The sequence below is a fragment of the Hemicordylus capensis genome, chromosome 4 (genome assembly GCF_027244095.1).
Source record: "Hemicordylus capensis ecotype Gifberg chromosome 4, rHemCap1.1.pri, whole genome shotgun sequence".
NCBI classification, from domain to species: Eukaryota; Metazoa; Chordata; class Lepidosauria; order Squamata; family Cordylidae; genus Hemicordylus; species Hemicordylus capensis.
The window spans coordinates 4,583,801-4,601,206 of NC_069660.1; the positions used below are offsets into that span (position 1 = coordinate 4,583,801).

At 49.7% G+C, this 17,406-nt stretch overlaps 1 protein-coding gene across 1 annotated transcript in view; it reads right to left on the reverse strand.

The window, feature by feature from the left end:
* The window catches only part of XKR7 (XK related 7), a 75,009-nt gene that overhangs the window by 3,281 nt on the left and 54,322 nt on the right, over positions 1 to 17,406 (reverse strand). The window contains exon 2 of the mRNA XM_053243215.1: positions 4,841 to 5,040. Coding sequence (XP_053099190.1) covers positions 4,841 to 5,040 — 200 coding nt within the window. The remainder of the gene's footprint in view (positions 1 to 4,840; positions 5,041 to 17,406) is intronic.

Here is a 17,406-nt window from a genome sequence, read left to right on the forward strand (position 1 = left end):
AACACCTGAGGACCCAAGTTTGAGAAGCACTGCCCTACATCTTCTGCACTCCCTTCTCGGAGCCCTCCGGCTTGCCTTGCCTCTCTCTATGCTCTGGGCAGCTCAGCCAGTCACTGTCAGTGGTATCTCCAGAGTTACTAGTCATGACAGCCAGGAATACAACCATGTTCAGGGATACTAAAGTAAGGGAAAGTGTGCCGTCGCGTTGATTTCGACTCCTGGCACCCACAGAGCCCGGTGGTTTCCTTTGGTAGACTACGGGAGGGGTTGACCATTGCCATCTCCCACGCAGTCTGAGATGAGGCCTCTCAGCAACTTCCTGGATCGCTGCTGCCCGGTATAGTAGCAGCAGGGATTCGAACCGGCACCCTTCTGCTTGTTAGTCAAGCATTTCCCCGCTGCGCCACTGAAGGTGGCTTTCAGAGATATTATCTCTTAGTAAATCAGAAGCTGAGGACTAACTGTAGCAAGTGGAAAGCTCCATCATCACATACTGTTTGTGAACAGGCTGGCCTCAGTCTCTTAGGGGATGGGGCTGTAGTTCACTAGTAGGGCCTCTACTTTGCAGGAAGTCCAGGTTTCATCTCTGGCAGCATCTACAGGTAGGACTGGGAAAGGCTTCTGTCGGGTTATTTGGAGAGCTGCTGCCAGTCAGTGTCGGCAATAATTAGTTATATGGGCCAGTGGTCTGACTCAGAATCAAGTCAGTCTCCTAATGATCATATAATTTTAGAGGTGGAAGAAGTGGCAGAGCAAAGTTGGAGGGGCCCCCAGGTCCTTGGGCTTTGAAAATGCCACCCCGCCACTGGCCATGCCCCCTGGTGGGCATCGGGGCAGGAATACTCCACCCACTGGCCTCTCTCAATGAGCGAAGGCTTCATTCACTGAGCAAGGGAGAGAAAGGAGGCTCGAAGCTGGCAAGCAAAGCACTCGCTAGCTGGGAGAGGCAGGCAGGTGGCGGGGCGGTGTCCCCATGCCAGACACACCCTTTGCCTCAGCATCAGAAGCACGCTGACATGGGGTGTTATGGCCAGCATTGGGGCACAGACATGTCACAGACATGGCGAGCCCTTTGTTTGCCAGCTGGTGCCCTGTGGGGGACAAGGGGATGTGGGGGGAGGAATGGGTGGCTGGGGGGTTGGGCAAGCAGGCCCTCTGGTACGGGCAGCCCCCAGACACTGATGGAGAGAGAGAGAGCGAGAGAGCGCGCGAGAGAGAGCTGGGCACTTTCCAGACTAGCTGCTCAACAGCAGCAAAATGCCTCCATCCAGGCAAGTCTCATTCAAAATGTAAACAGCAGGGGGAGCCGTCTGGCAGAAACGAACAACCCAAACAGCAACTCCCTTATGCTGGATACACGACATCCTTGCTCTATATTGCAGTGATTAAATTTGAAACAAGGCATCGGCAATGTGAACAACACCCTGCTGTCCGGGTAGGGACTGTGGTGTCACAGCACAGGAAGTGTGGAAGCACACTTCCGAGGTACGTCCTGACCCCGTTGTAGGGTCTAGTAGTCTGGAAAGCGCCCTGGTCTTGGGGCAAGCTTGTAGCAAGCATGAATTGTGCCCTTTGCTAAGCTGTTGCCAGAACAGCCTGTTTCGGGGCTACAAACAGAACCCTACTAAGTGATTTGGCACGGCAGGCTAGCAGTCTCCATCTTGGAGCTAGGAGCTGCATCCTGGCTAGGAGCTCACAGGGCCGTGAACTCTGCACGTGACCCTCTTTGGCAAAGCTCTCGGGCTGGTTGCTTAGCCCAAGCAAACACGGGGCAGCTGTGACCCAAGGTCAGTAGTATAACAAGTGAGTGCAAGGCAGAGCCCTTTGACCCCCCTCTGTTCAGAGAAGGAAGCTGGCTGAGCAGATGCGAGTCTAGGACAGAGACTGTTTCTCAAGAAAACAGTAAAACTCTCTTTTTTGGCATAAAGGGTTAGTTTCACCGATCATCTTCCAAGCAGGCCACCCCCAAGCAGGCCACCCCTGCCCTGCCAGGCTGCCGCCACCCCTGCTACTGCTGCTGCTGCTGCTGCTGCCACCACCCCTGTCCTTTCCCTTGCCCTGCCACCATCACTGCCCCACTGGGGCTATTTCTGCTGGCCTCCGGGGGGTGGGGGCCTCCGAGCAGCGGGCACTGTAGCTCTCTGGCTGGCTTCTCCGGGCCTCTCTGGCTGGACTGCACACCTGCGCAGTTCGGCATGCAACATCCATGCAAGGAGATCCTCCAGTCAATGCACACTGCCTGCAAGTGTGAGCACCTGATATTGGATTAAGTCGTCCCAGTTGCCTATCTTCCTAAAAGCCACCTAATGGCACGGTGGGGAAATAACCTGCTTAGAGAGCAGGAGGTTGTTGGTTCGAATCCCCGCTGGTACATTTCTCAGACTATGGGAAACCCCTCTATTGGGCAGCAGCGATCTAGGAAGGTGCGGAAAGGCATCATCTCATACTGTGCAGGAGGAGGCAATGGGAAACCCCTCCTGTATTCTACCAAAGACAACCACAGGGCTCTGTGGGCACCAGGAGTCGACACCGACTTGATGGTACAACTTTACTTTATCTTCCTAAATCTCCTTGCCCTCTTCTCTTTTCTCTTTAAGTCTAAAGCTGCTCTTCAGGCCCTTTCGCCAGCCAGCTCTAAGCTGATTCGGTAATAATTTGAACCCTAAGCCACTTTAAGTGGCACAGCTGGGAAATGCTTGATTAACAAGCAGAAGGTTGCCGGTTCGAATCCCTGCTGGTATGTTTCCCAGACTATGGGAAACCCCTCTGCTGGGCAGCAGCGATCTAGGAAGATGCTGAAGGGTGCCATCTCATACTGCGCAGGAGGAGGCCATGGTCAACCCCTCCTGTATTCTACCAAAGAAAACCACAGGGCTCTGTGGGTGCCAGGAGTCGAAATTGACTTGAGGCACACTTTACCCTTACCTAGGCTAAAATGCCTCTTTGTGAGAGTCCACATTAGCATGATTAATCAATATTTTATTGCCTTCTTGCCTACTTAATCAATTTTTCTCTTCATGTATCCCTAATTCCCTAAATAATCTTGTCATACCATACTTCTTTCTCTCTCATCATTTCCAAACCAAAACTTTGCACAAATTTATTCTGTAACAGACTGTTCACTATTGTCTCATTAATTCCCCACACAACCCCCCCCCAAAAAAAAAGTAGTTTCGAGGTATCCATCAGCACTCCAGGGCAGTTCTGTTAACAAAGCAGTATCTGCCCTGGTTAGCATTTGAATGGGAGACTACATGTGTGAGCACTGTAAGATATTCACTTCAAGGGATGGGGCCACTCTGGGAAGAGCAGCTGCAAGCTTGCATGCAGAAGGTCCCAAGTTCCCTCCCTGGCAGCATCTCCAAGACAGGGCTGAGAGAGACTCCTGCCTGCAACCTTGGAGAAGGCGCTGCCAGTCTGTGTAGACGATACGGGTCCGACTCTGTAGAAGGCAGCTCCCTGTGTTCCTATGACAGCGGCCTGTTCAGCCTTTGTGTGGAAACCTCCAGTGAAGAAGAATCCGCTCCTGGCAGTGGCCGCTATTGGTCTGGCTGAGCCTGGTGGTCATTCTGCTGATGGAAACAGGAAGCAGAACGAAAGGGTGGAGATGACAGGGAGAGAAAGAGACAGGAAGGAGAGAAAGTGGAAGCCTGGAAGTGGAGGTAGACAGGATGGTGGAGCCATTAAGTGGAGCCACAGTGGCCACTGCAGGGGGAGGGGGCGGGGGGGGGGTAGGACGAAGGGGCAGGAAGAGATATAACATTGCTGAAAACTTGGAAGGTGTGGAGGAAAAAAACAGTTCTTTCTTTTTAAAGGCTATTGTTTGGGGGAAGCGAAATATATGCAGTGTTTTCTTGATGATTAATACTACACTCTCTTGCAATACTTGAGTTCAGAAATAACCTGTTCAGAAATAACATTGCAAGCAAAATACAAAATAAAGTTGTGTTTCTGCAGAGGTAACATGGAAACGACATTGGTGTTTTCAAGCGTGTCTCTAAAATACTGTGACAGCACCACAGGACTCCTTCTTCCTCTTCTTCTAATAGAACAGGGTTGGACATAGTGATAAGATAGTGTACATTACTCGGCAACAGTTTTTTGTGGTAATTTTGGAACTACAAGTTAAACTTATTTTTTGTTATTTAATCAGATCCCCTCCCCTCCCACACTGCTCCAGACATCCAGTGGTCTGGCAACTATTGAGTCCCTCAGGGGTGTGGGGCACTGCAATTTGTCTCTCCATCCCAGATCCCCAGGGACAAGCCACAGGGGAGGGCAGTAGCGACTTGTCCAAAGGAGACCGAGTGGGGGCGGGGCGGGCTCCAAGGGCTGCTCCTCTTTCTCTCTCCCGCCTCACCTGAGAGCCGAGCTGCTCGCACGCTGGTCATGTGTCAGGCAGAGCAGGCCACTGGTCAGGCTGCTGGCCATTCTTCAGGTAGAGTGGTGTGGCTAGCTGGGGTAGAGCAACTGGCCCTCTCCATCCCCAGCACAGCATCCCTCCAGTGGCTGTTGCTGGTGATTCCTTTTTTTTTTTAGATTGTGAGCCCTTTGGGGAGCTGTTTTGCTTATTTATTTATAATGATATGAACTGTTTGGGGAACTTTTGTTGAAAAGTGGTGTATAAATATTGGTCCTATTTGTACTTGGCAAGGTGGGAGAGAGAGGAGCAACCTGTGTTGGCCCCTGACTCCTTAGGACGAGGGGCTCCTGGAGGAGGACCAGCCCCACCTCTCTCCCCTGCCCGTGAGCTCCCCACGCTCTCGCCACCCTCGATGCCTCACCCAGCCTCACCCAGCCAGCCAGGCCGGCCTCCTCCTCTCCTCTGGGCTCCACTCACCCTGCAGAGGCTCGATCCGGTTCTGCTGGACCATGATGCTCAGCTGCAGCACCAGCTGTGGGGCGCTCTTGAGGAAGGTCTCCAGGAGCCGCAGCATGCTGATGTCCGCGCTCTCGAACATCATCCTCCAGTAGAAATGGCGCCGGCGATGCTCCGACTGCCAGCGGCTCTGGAGACCCAGGTACAGGGTCCGCAGGTACCTGCACAGAAGGGAGGGAGGGAGGGAGGGAGAAAAGACAGCAGGTGAGCCGCATGTGTGGGGAGGGAGGTGCAGGTCTGCCGTCCCGCGAATGCTAACAGTGCCCTGGAGACAGAAGACTGAGGCTTGGTATGTTGTTGGGGGCAGTTCTCGAGTGGGGTCTGGCGGCAGGACCAGGAGGCCTGTCCCCTGTGCCACTAGGACTGCTTTGGACCCGATGGCAACAGCGCCACCACTGCAGAAGGCTGGAGGGAGTATTGCAGTTCTCAGTCTAGTCAGGGGATCTAAGAAGTCAGTAGGGCAGGCCTGCTCAACTTCGGCCCTCCTGCAGATGTTGGCCTACAATTCCCATAATCCCTGGCTATTGGCTGCTGTGGCTGAGAATTATGGGAGTTGTAGTCCAAAAACAGCTGGTGGGCCTAAATTAAGCAGGCCTGCAGTAGGGTCTTCCCTGGCCAAGCTGCTGACTCTGGTCTGATTCCTCAGTGTGAGCCATGCTTTGCTACAGGCCGGGCTCTTCACAGGCTGCCTGGATCCCTGCTTGAGCCTCTACTGAACTACTGCCTGCCCGCCCAACAGGCAAGAACTTGGCTTCTGGGGAGGAGCTAATACTTCTACTCTGCATCTCATCCGAATGGTGATGGTGATGAAGAAACAGCATTGTCAACACCTGCAGCTCTTTATCAATAACTGGAGCAAAAGGACAAGTCTCTGCTGCAGAGAACTTACAGTTTACAAGCTGGTGCAACATTTGCTGCCAGAAGAAGTGGTGTAACTCAGAACACTCGTAGTGAAATCAATGGAGAGACCTTGCCTCCTCCTCCTTGCCTGCACCTTGCCTTGTACCTTGCCTCCTCCTCCTCGCCTTGCACCTTGCCTGCTCCTCCTGCTCCACCCACACCATCTCAATAAAGACTTTTGTAGGGGATAATTTGAATCAACCTCTTATTTAGCAGAGAAACCCTGCTGGAAGAGGACAGAGCTCACAGAGAAGATCTGGAGACAATTGCTTAAGGTCAAAAACAAGTAAAGATTTATTCAAAGAAGTTGCCAACCTGGATAGAAGGCCTGTACCCTGAACTAGCTACATTGTAGTAGAAGGAAGAAAAACAGAAACAGAGGGGACACAGAAGAAGGGAGTCTCCAAAGAGTATCCATCTACAGTCTACCAATCAGGACAGACTCAGAGCAGAGATACAAGATGAGAGGGAGAACAAGGGGGTCGGGATGTGCAAACAGGTTCCAAACTGAACCGGTTCAAAGTCGAACCAGTTCGGTTCAAAGGTTCGGGGTCGAGCCCAACCACCCCTGGTTCGGCTTGACCCCAGACCGAACCAGTACGAGGGGGCTGTAGACATTTTTAGGTTAATTTAAAAAAAAAAATCAACTTACCCCCTCAAGGGGGGTTCTCTGAGGCAGTGGGGGGGGGTCCACAGAGGTTACCCTCCCCCCACTGGCCTCCCGGCCTTCCAAAACCAGCCGGTTTGGCTGTGTTCAGGCTTTTTTTCCGGCGAGGTGGCCATTTTGGAGGCTGCGGCACCTCATGACCCAGGCTAAGCAGAGGCCCATTGCGCAGGTGCGGTGGCCTCCAAAATGGCCAGCACGCTGGGGGAAGGTCCAAACCAGCAGAACAGCCATATGGGCCTGTTTTGGAAGGCAGGGAGGCTGGTGGGGGGAGGGGGAACCTCCACAGACACCCCCCCACCTTGGAGGAACCCCCCCCGAGGGGGTAAGCAAAAAAATTTTTTGACCTAAAAATGTTTGCGAACCCCGCCCCCGCAGGACCAGACTGAACCGGGGGGAGGATTCGAGGGGGTACCAGACTGAACTGGCCCAGTCCACTTTGGGTCCGGTTCAGACTTGAACTGGACTGGACCAGCCAGTTCCATGCACGCCCCTACAAGGGGGCAGTCCTACACTCTCTACCTCTATTCCTAATGGCCTTAGTGGTCATTAGGAGTTAATGGTGCTGGGAGTCGATGCCTGTGGAGTCAGTTCTCCAACACTTAGGATGCCAGCTAATTCTGCAGCCAGTCACAGGCTGGAAACCAACTGACAGGAAGCCTGCCACTGTCCTGTGGCATGAGGCACTCTCTCGCTCTGACCCAGGGGTACAGTGAGGGGAGAGGGGGCCCGTGTTCACCCCTCTCCCCAGTGGCCCCTCGGAGTGGGGAAGGTAATGAAGGAAATGGGGAGAGGTGGGGCTGGGGGGCCCCCTCCGGAGCTCACAAACACCATTTAAAAGGAGCTCCGACACACTGCAACCCTAAACAATTTCACAGGCTTGGCAGAACAAGTAGGTTTTTGCCATTTCTCTAAAGCTCAGTAAGGCTGGCACAAGATCGGTCCCTCTTTAGCTATTGCTTCTATATCACCAACTGCAGAATAAAATGCAAACATAAAACTGTATGTCAAGTGAAACAAAAACATCCCCTCATAAAAAAAACAAAAAGGCACCAGTCCAGCTCAATTTTATTGTAAGCAAGTCCCTTGGGAAGCAATTGAACAAATTAATTGTGAGTCATTTAAGTTCTATTACTTAACTTATTCAATTGGTTTCAATGGGACTCAGTCACAATGAAATTTAGCTGTGTTGGGGCCTTAATATTCAGATCACATCAGTGATTATATATGTGTTAAAAATGAGAAAAGGGGTGTGTGTGTGTGTGTGTGTGTGTGTGTGTGTGTGTGTGTGTGGCGGGGGGTGTAGATAAGAACAGCCCTGCTGGATCAGGCCCAAGGAGGCCCATCTAGTCCAGCATTCCATTGCACACAGTGGCCCACCAGATGCCTCCAAGAAGCCCACAGGCAGGAGTTGAAGGCAGGCCCTCCCTCCTGCTGTTGCTCCCCTGCAACTGGTACCCCGAGGCATCCTGTCTTTGAGGCTGGAGATGGCCTATAGCCCTCCGACTAGTAGCCATTGATAGACCTCTCCTCCATGAAGTTATCCAAACCCCTCTTTCATGGTATGAAAGAAAATTTCATGGTATGACCCCTGGTTCTAGTGTTATGTGAGAGGGAGAAGAATTTCTCTCTCTCCACTTTCTCCACACCATGCATGATTTTATAGACCTCTATCATGTCTCCCTGCAGTCATCTTTTTTCTAAACTAAAAAGCCCCAGGTGTTGTAGCCTTGCCTCATAAGAAAGGTGCTCTAGGCCCCTGATCATCTTGGTTGCCCTCTTCTGCACCTTTTCCAGTTCTACAATGTCCTTTTTTAGATGTGGTGACCAGAATTGTACACAGTACTCCAAGTGTGGCTGCACCATAGCCTTGTATAAGGGCATTATAATATAAGCAGTTTTATTTTCAGACTCCTTCCTAATGATCCCTATCATGGAATTGGCCTTTTTCACAGCTGCCGTACATTGAGTCAACCCTTTCAACAAGCTGTCCACCACAACCCCAAGATCCCAATCCTGGTCAGTCACCGACAACTCAGATCCCATCAGCGTATACTTGAATTTGGGGGTTTTCGTCCCAATGTGCATCACTCTACACTTGCCAACAATGAACTACATATGCCACTTTGTTGCCCACTCCCCCAGTTTGGAGAGATCCTTTTGGAGCTGCTCACAATCCATTTTGGATTTCACTACCTGGAAGAGTTTGGTATCATCTGCAAATTTGGCCACCTCGCTTCTTACCCCTACTTCTAGATCATTTATTAGTAAATTAAAAAGCTTTCTCTCCAGTTGCTACAAAGTTTACCATGTTTCTAATTATTTCAACACTATTATTACACAGTAAAAATTCAAATGGCTCAGCTGTTGAGGAAAGAAAGGGCCTTTTGGTTTTAAAAAGCCACGTTGTTGATCTTGGAGATGAATATAACAAGTAGTCGAGAAGATAAGGGTGGTCAGTCAGCCACAGGGACAGAACTGTCCATCCCAAATCCCATCAGCAGCTCTGCCTCCATGCAAATATTAACAGAGCTTCCCTCATTGGCTCTCTTGCCTTTGCTTTCATCATTTGTGGAGTAGCAATGGGATGGGGTTGAATGCACCAGCCATTGGGAAGGCAAACCTCCCAAGGTGCTGATGGATTTCTTTAGTCTCTTTTTATTGATACACTTTCATTAAATTAGTTCAGTGCTGCCTTATGCGTTTCGAGCCGATGCTCTTCTTCAGAGGCAATTCTACATCGGCTCGAAAAGAATAAGGCAACACTGAACTAATTTAATGAAAGTGTATCAATAAAAACAGACTAAAGAAATCCATCAGCACTGAGGGCATTTTCCCCTCCTTTTCCTGTTTTTGATTTGTTGTGTTACTTTTCTCTCCTTCCCCCTTCTTTTGTTTCACACTTAGCCCGTATCACCCAGGGCTGTCTATTGGAACTGGCAGCAATTTCTCACCTGGGTCTTTCTCTGCCCAGTGCTACCAGAGATCCTTATGAACATCAGAAGAGCCCAGCTGGGTCAAACTCAAAAGGTGCATCTAGGCCAGCATCTTGTTTCTGCAATGGCCAACCATATAGGAACATAGGAAGCTGCCTTCTACTGACTCAGACCATCTAGCTCAGTATTGTCTACTCAGACTGGCAGCGGCAGCGGCTTCTCCAAGGTTGCAGGCAGGAGTCTCTCTCAGCCCTATCTTGGAGATGCTGCCAGGGAGGGAACTTGGAACTTTTGCATGAGCGGCCCCATCCCCTAAAGGGAATATCTTACAGTGCTCACACATGTGGTCTCCCATTCATATGCAACCAGAAGGACAGACCCTGCTTAGCTAAGGGGACAAGTCATGCTTGCTACCCCAAGACCAGATGCCTCTGGGAAGCCCACAAGCAGCAGCAGGAGGCAAAAGCATGCTTCCTCTCCCACTGCTGCTCACCTGCATCCTGCCTCTGAACCTGGAGGTCACAGATTGCCATCAACACCTGTAGCCATTGATAGGTGTGTCCTCCTCAACATTATCCAATCCTTTTTCCAAGCCATGTGGGCTTGTGGCCATCACCACAACCTGTGGCAGAGAATTCCATAAATTAATTGTGTGCTGAAGAAGTAACTACTTCTTTTTGCCCACCCTAAATCTTTTCCCAATCATTTTCAGTGGATGCCCCAGGTTCTGGTGTTGTGAGAGAGTGGGAGAACAAATTTTCCCTCTCTACGTCTTTGCTCCATGCATTTTATAAGCCTCAGTCGTGTTTCCCTTCTTGGTCAATTTTTTTTCTAAATGAAGAAGCCTCAAACGTTGCAGCCGTCCTTGTAGGGAAAGGGCTCCAGCCCCTGATCTCCTCCCTTCCCCTAGTGAAATGCCTCTTGAGATGGTGAGGGTGTGGGGCATTTCACTAAGCAGCGGGTGAAGTTCACACTGCACTGATCAAATGTGTGCCATAGAGGCAGGCAGGAACAGCTGGTCTTACGGAACCACATGGAGCTGTAGTGCTGAACTCGCAGGGCTGGATGACGAAAGGATACTTGGCTCCTGCTGCCAGGGACCGTGTCGACCATCTGCCAGTCAATCTGCAGTTAGTAGAGGTGTTCTGGGAGATGCAGTTCTGATTTACCAGAAAAGGAAAGGAAAGGAAAGCTGCCCTCTCTTTAGATGCTTCTTGCAACGAGGACCCCCTTTCCCCACTCTAGCCAGAGAAGTCCTGTTGTGCTGTCCCTGCTGGTCTCTTGGCCAGATGCCCTGCACTGAAACTGCATCCAACAGTGTGTTTTAGCCCGTAGGGACAGTAGAGCTTCCCGCATACCTGCCCTGGCCATTGCAATGGTTAGGGACCGATGGAGACTCCTGTCTGATCCTGCCACACTCTTTAGCAACTGCACTTTGCTCTGGCTGCAGCATGTCACTCATGAGGAATGAGCAGGGCCATGAAGCAGCCCAGGATTGTGAGGGAGTCCGTTTTGCGCTTCAGGGCAAGTCTTTATTTATTAAGGAAAAATCCGATCCAGCTTCTTCCCACTACAAAACTCAAAGTGGCTAACAGCACAGCAATAATCAAGGGAATGTCAAACAGCATGATTGTCGTGGAGGCTTACAGTAGAATCAACAATCAGAGCAAATCATTACTTCACCTTTACTCCCACCTCAAAGAGTCAGGTTTTCAGCAGGGCACTTTCGAGACAGGGCTTTTTGCTCACTTCTCCTCCAGAATGGAGAGTACGTGCATTCACATATTGGCCAGATTTACTCCGAAGTCCCTGTGAGCTAATGAGGAGCGCTCCAGATATGATTCGGGTTTTTCATTGCACATTAGAGTGTAGCCCGATTTATGTTTGGGGTTAAAAAAAATCTACTTTTTGCACCAGTTTTGGGGGCAAATTTGAACTCGCAGTAAACCCATGGTAAAGGCTGCTGTCTGGGAAAGCTCCTAGTACCAGAAGGCATATAGTGATGTGTGTGTGGAGGATGTTCCAGAGTGTTGGTGCCACAGTTAAGGAGGCTTATGCCCAGCCAGCTGCCAAACCTCAGTCAGAGAGGGAACTGTGGCAGAACTTCAGATGCTGAATGGAGGGAGCAAGCAGTCTTTAAGTTATAACTATGAATATTATATACTGTTTCTCAACAAAAGTCTTCAAAGTGCTTTACACAGAAAAAAATAAATGATGGCTTCCTCTCCCCAAAAGGCTAGCAAACGGATAAGAAACATAAGGTAGACACCAGGAACAACCACTGGAGGGATGCTGTGCTGGGGTCCTAAGCCAGTTTAAAGCTACGAATGAGCACCTGTTGCCCTATGGAATCACATGCCAAAATACAACAGTCTCTTAGGACTATTTCAGACATTAAAGAACAGCATACCTGGCTTTGACTCAGCATGTATAATGGGCAGGGAATCCCAACCAGTCCTGGCTCCCTGATAGGTTACTTGCTGGATACATGTCTTTGCAAACACACATTTGGTGTATTTACACATTACATTGTTTTAGGTGTTCACATAAAACAAGGGCACATGTTAAAAATATCAAATGGGAGAAGATCCTCAGATGATGGTACGTGTTTGTGTTCTTGCTAAAGTGCATTAACCTGCAGGCTACCCCAGCCTAAGAATTCACTGTCACAAGATACAGTAATGTCTGCTTGCTTATATTAGGTTTTTAAAAAGAATTAGATAAATTAATGGATAGTGGCTAATAGTGTTTAGAGCTTCCAAGTTCAGACATAGTATACCTCTGAGGCTGAGGACTAATGCTAGGAAAATTGGCATAATCGAATCCTCTGCTTGTAAGCTGCTGTTTAGTCAGGCTTTTAGTTTATAGTTTTAAACCTTCGGTTTTAGAGTGGTCATTGTATTTTTAATTGTTTTAATTATGTTAATGTTTTAATGGTTTTATATTGTGAACTGCCCAGGGACTTTTTTGTGTGGGACAGTATATACATGTGATAAATAAAAAATTTTAAAATTAAAAATAATCCAGCTGCCTGTGGTTGGGATCTAACTACTATACCGGGGTGGACCCAACAAGGTAATTCTTACATACTTAATCAAGCCCATCACAAAATATTTTTAAAAGGAAATTGGGATTCTTTGCCAATATACAAGAAAACAGGCGGGGGACTAAGAGAAGAGAGAGCAGCATAGGCAGGTTTGTGAAATTGTAATGATGGACATGCAGTGACACATTTTAGACAGGAAAAAATGAACAAACCAAAGCAAGCCAAGAACTACCATTAAAATCAGTACAAGATTTGCAATTGGTCCAAATACGAAACCATTCCAAGCAAATTCAACTTTCTATTTAGGCTGGTGCTTTAACAATTCAATGTTATTGTTCTGGGAATAGTAAAACACATTTTGATCAAACTCAAAGATAGGTTTCCAAATGAGAGCATTGGGGGGAATTTTGTTCCAATGGCTGGATTCAAGATTTCCTAGCTTGTTATTCTTTCATGCCATGCAGGTTCTGACTGTCCAGTGTTGCTTCACCAAGTTAGCAGAATTCCCTATTGCCTAATCCAGCGGTTCTCAGACTTGGGTCCCCAGATGTTGCTGGACTACAGCTCCCACCATCCCTTGCTACAATGGCTGATGGCCAAAGGGGATGATGCAGTCCAACAACATCTGAGCATCCACGTTTGAGAACCCCGGGCCTAATTCTTGCCATGAAACATTGAGGCTATTCTCATGTGCATCCTAATCCAGGCTAGGGAAGCCTAGCCTGGGTTAGGCTGCATGTGAGAACTGCTGGGATGGGGCCCGATCAGTGGCGTATCGGGGGGAAACGGCGCCCAGGGCAAGCTCTGGCCCTGAAATGGCGCGCCCGCCCCCCTCCCCTAAGCCCCCACATACCTGTGCCAGCGGTGCCCCAGGTGGCAGATCGCCAGCGGTGGCGGCGATTCGGCGGTGACGGGCAGCGGTGGGTTGCCCACCGTCATGCGGCGGGTCGCCCGCCGTCGTGCGGCGGTGGCTTGTGGCTGGCGGCGATGTAGCGGCCCGAGTGGCAGCGGATCGCCCGCCGAGGAGTGCAGGCAGAGCGACGCCGAGGCCTTCCGTCTGGCCCGGCGTCGCTTCTCAACTGCGCAGGCGCGCCTAGCTTCACTTTTACATCTGGCTCTTAGCTGGGGTTAAGGGCTCAAGCGAGTCCTTAGCCCAGGCTCCGCGACTGTGTGTTCACTAGGGCTATGTTCTCCTGGGGGAATCCCCCAGTGCATCACACATGTTGCATGGTGCATTGTGGGATATCGGGAGGCTGGGACACATCATCACACCCTCCAGAGCTCTGTGCTGCAGCAGCAACAGACCAGCTCTCGTCTGGGGGAAGGTGAGTTCCACCAGCCTTCCACCTGCCCGGTCGTGTGAACAACCTCATTGAAAGCAGAGCCTTTCCAGTCACCCCCTCCTATTTTTCTAGCTTGCTTTCATAGGCATGCAAGGAAACCAAACGGACCCAGTGTGACCCAGGCCAGGGTAATGCAGCTTGAATGGGGGCAGCCTGTTGTGGCCAGAAGCTTCTGTTTAGTCCCTCCAGGGCAGGATAATCCCAGCTAGAATTTCACACCTGCTCTCCACCTCTCTCTCTCTCTCTCTCTCTCTCTCTCTCTCCTGGACAGCCAAGGAACTCCTGGCAAATAGTGGCTGTTGAATTATTCAGTTGATACTAAACTTATCTTGCTAGAATCAGGAGAAAGGTGTCCAAACAAGGTCTTGAAGTAAACACCAGGCTCCTGCAAGGCTATGGAAGATGGGGGGTGGTGCACGGAACTGGCATGGGCAGTTTGGACCAAATTAGAACCGAATATAAACTGAACCGCCTGGTCCACGACTGGCAGCAGTTTGGTTTGAGCTGCCGAACCGGGTTGAACCCGGTTCGATTGCCCTGCTTGTAAAGGGAATGCGGTAAAGAGCCCCCTTTACAAGGAAAGGGGGATTGCCTATGTAAAAATGGGTGCAGGGGGCTGGGTGGGCGAGAAGGCACCTTACTGGCTCTTGCAATTCCCCAGCAGCAGTGAGGATGGCTCCTTGGCAGCAGACCAGGTGGTGGCCCCTAATGACCCCACCGGTGCTCTCCCCCACACACTGCATGTGCGGAGGCCATTTGTGTGACCTCTGTGCATGTGTGGAGGCCATTTACAACTGCACCCATGAGAGCCGATAAGGTGCCCTCTCACCCACCCCTATCCCTTTTTTATATAGGCGTTCCCCCTTTGCTTGTACAGGGGAATCCTGACCAGATTTGCCTTTACAAGCAAGGCAATCAAGCTGGCCAGACTGGGCTGAACTGGTTCGATCCAAACCGGGCCCATTTTGGCTAGATCTTGGACCGGCCCCCTCGAACCGGTTGAACCATGTGGGTTCAAATCAAACCGTTTCCGCACACCCCTAACTGAAGACGCCAGGTCTAGGCACACTTATTTTGTAGCAAGCCTATGGACATAAGCAGAACTGACTTCTAACAGGCATGGGAAAGCTTCATGGGTTCTTGAGTTAGAGGTCTGCAGCAGACAATCCCGGGGCAACCCAAACGAGGAGAACAAGCCACAAGACCACTCCTGTGGTGTGCCTTTCACTTTCCAAGTAGTCCGTCCAATGGCAAAAAGTGTGGCAGGTGTAGCCATGGTCTGAAGCCACCTAACGTTTTTCCAGTGCTTTTTTATCATCTACATTAAACCCCTGGGAGAGATTATCAGTAGATTTGGTGCTGGGTGCTATCAATATGCTGATGACACCCAGATCTATTTGTCAGGAGATGGCTTAACTTCTCTAAATGCCTGCTTGGAATCAGTAATGGGCTAGATGAGGGAGAACTGGAACTGAATCCAGACAAGATGGAAGTACTTGCTGTGGGTGGCCGGAATTTAGGAAGTGGCTTAGATCTGTCTGTTCTGGGTGGGGTTACACTCTCCTGGAAAGATCAGGTTCATAGCTTAGGAGTACTTCTGGACCCACGCCTCTCCCTGATATCTCAGGCTGAGGCAGTGGCCAGGAGAGCTTTCTATCAGCTCCAGCTGATACACCAGCTACGTCTATTTCTTGAGACAAACAGCCTTAAAAGAGTGGTGCACGTGTGGGTAACATTCAGGCTTGACTACTGCAATCGGCAATATGTTGGGCTGCCTTTGTATGTCGTTTGGAAACTGCAACGGGTGAGAATGCGGCAGCCAGGTTGGTCTCCGGGGCCACCGTAGAGGCCACATTACTCCTCTTTTTAAAAACTACACTAGCTGCCCATTAGTTTCTGGACAAAATACAAAGCAGTTATTACCTATAAAGCCCTACATGGCTTGGGCCCAGGGTACTTGAGAGAGCACCTTATAGCAATAGCACCTTCTTCTTCATGAACCCCGCCACCTATTAAGACCTTCGGGGGAGGTCCGCTTGCACTTGCCAGGGGCTTACTTGGTGATGACCCCAAACCGGGCCTTCTCTAGAGTTGCTCGGAGGCTGTGGAACACACTCCCAAATGGAATTAGAATCTCCCCATCTCTGTTTTTTAAACAGCTTTTGAAAACACACCTGCTTCATCAGGATTTTAGTTTATGCTATTTTAAAGTTTTATTTACAGATTTTAATCTGTTTTATATGATTTGGGGGATTTAGCTACTGTTTGTTTAGATTGTAAGCTGCCCTGAGATGTTACAGGTGAAACTCGAAAAATTAGAATATCGTGCAAAAGTTCATTAATTTCAGTAATGCAAATTAAAAGGTGAAACTGATATATGAGATAGACGCATTACATGCAAAGTGAGATAAGTCAAGCCTTAATTTGTTATAATTGTGATGATCATGGCGTACAGCTCATGAGATCCCCAAATCCACAATCCCAGAAAATTAGAATGTTGTGAAAAGGTTCAACAGTCTAGGCTCCAGGTGTCCCACTCCAATCAGCTAATCAATCCATAACACCTGCAAAGGGTTCCTGAGCCTTTAAATGGTCTCTCAGTCTGGTTCATTAGGAATCATAATCATGGGAAAGACTGCTGACTTGACAGTTGTGCAGAAAACCATCACTGACACCCTCCATTAGGAGGGAAAGCCTCAAAAGGTAATTGCAAAAGAAGTTGGATGTTCCCAAAGTGCTGTATCAAAGCACATTAATAGAAAATTAGATGGAAGGGGAAAGTGTAGAAGAAAAAGGTGCACAAGCAGCAGGGATGACCACAGCCTGGAGAGGATTGTCAGGAAAAGGCCATTCAAAAGTGCTGGGGACTTTCACAAGGAGTGGACTGAGGCTGGAGTTAGTGCATCAAGGGCCACCACACACAGACGGATCCTGGACATGGGCTTCAAATGTCGTATTCCTCTTGTCAAGCCGCTCCTGAACAACAAACAATGTCAGAAGCGTCTTACCTGGGCTCAAGAAAAAAAGAACTGGTCTGTTGCTCAGTGGTCCAAAGTCCTCTTTTCTGATGAGAGCAACTTTTGCATCTCATTTGGAAACCAAGCACCCAGAGTCTGGAGGAAGAATGGAGAGGCACACAATGCAAGATGCTTGAAGTCCAGTGTGAAGTTTCCACAGTCTGTGTTGATTTGGGGAGCCATGTCATCTGCTGGTGTTGGTCCACTGTGCTTCATTAAGTCCAGGGTCAACGCAGCCGTCTATCAGGAGATTTTGGAGCACTTCATGCTTCCTTCCGCAGACGAGCTGTATGGGGATGCTGACTTCATTTTCCAGCAGGACTTGGCACCTGCCCACACTGCCAAAAGTACCAAAACCTGGTTCCATGACCATGGGATTACTGTGCTTGATTGGCCAGCAAACTCGCCTGACCTGAACCCCATAGAGAATCTATGGGGCATTGCCAAGAGAAGGATGAGAGACATGAGACCAAACAATGCAGAAGAGCTGAAGACTGCTATTGAAGCATCCTGGTCTTCCATAACACCTCATCAGTGCTACAGGCTGATAGCATCCATGCCACGCCGCATTGAGGCAGTAATTGCTGCAAAAGGGGCCCAAACCAAGTACTGAATACATAT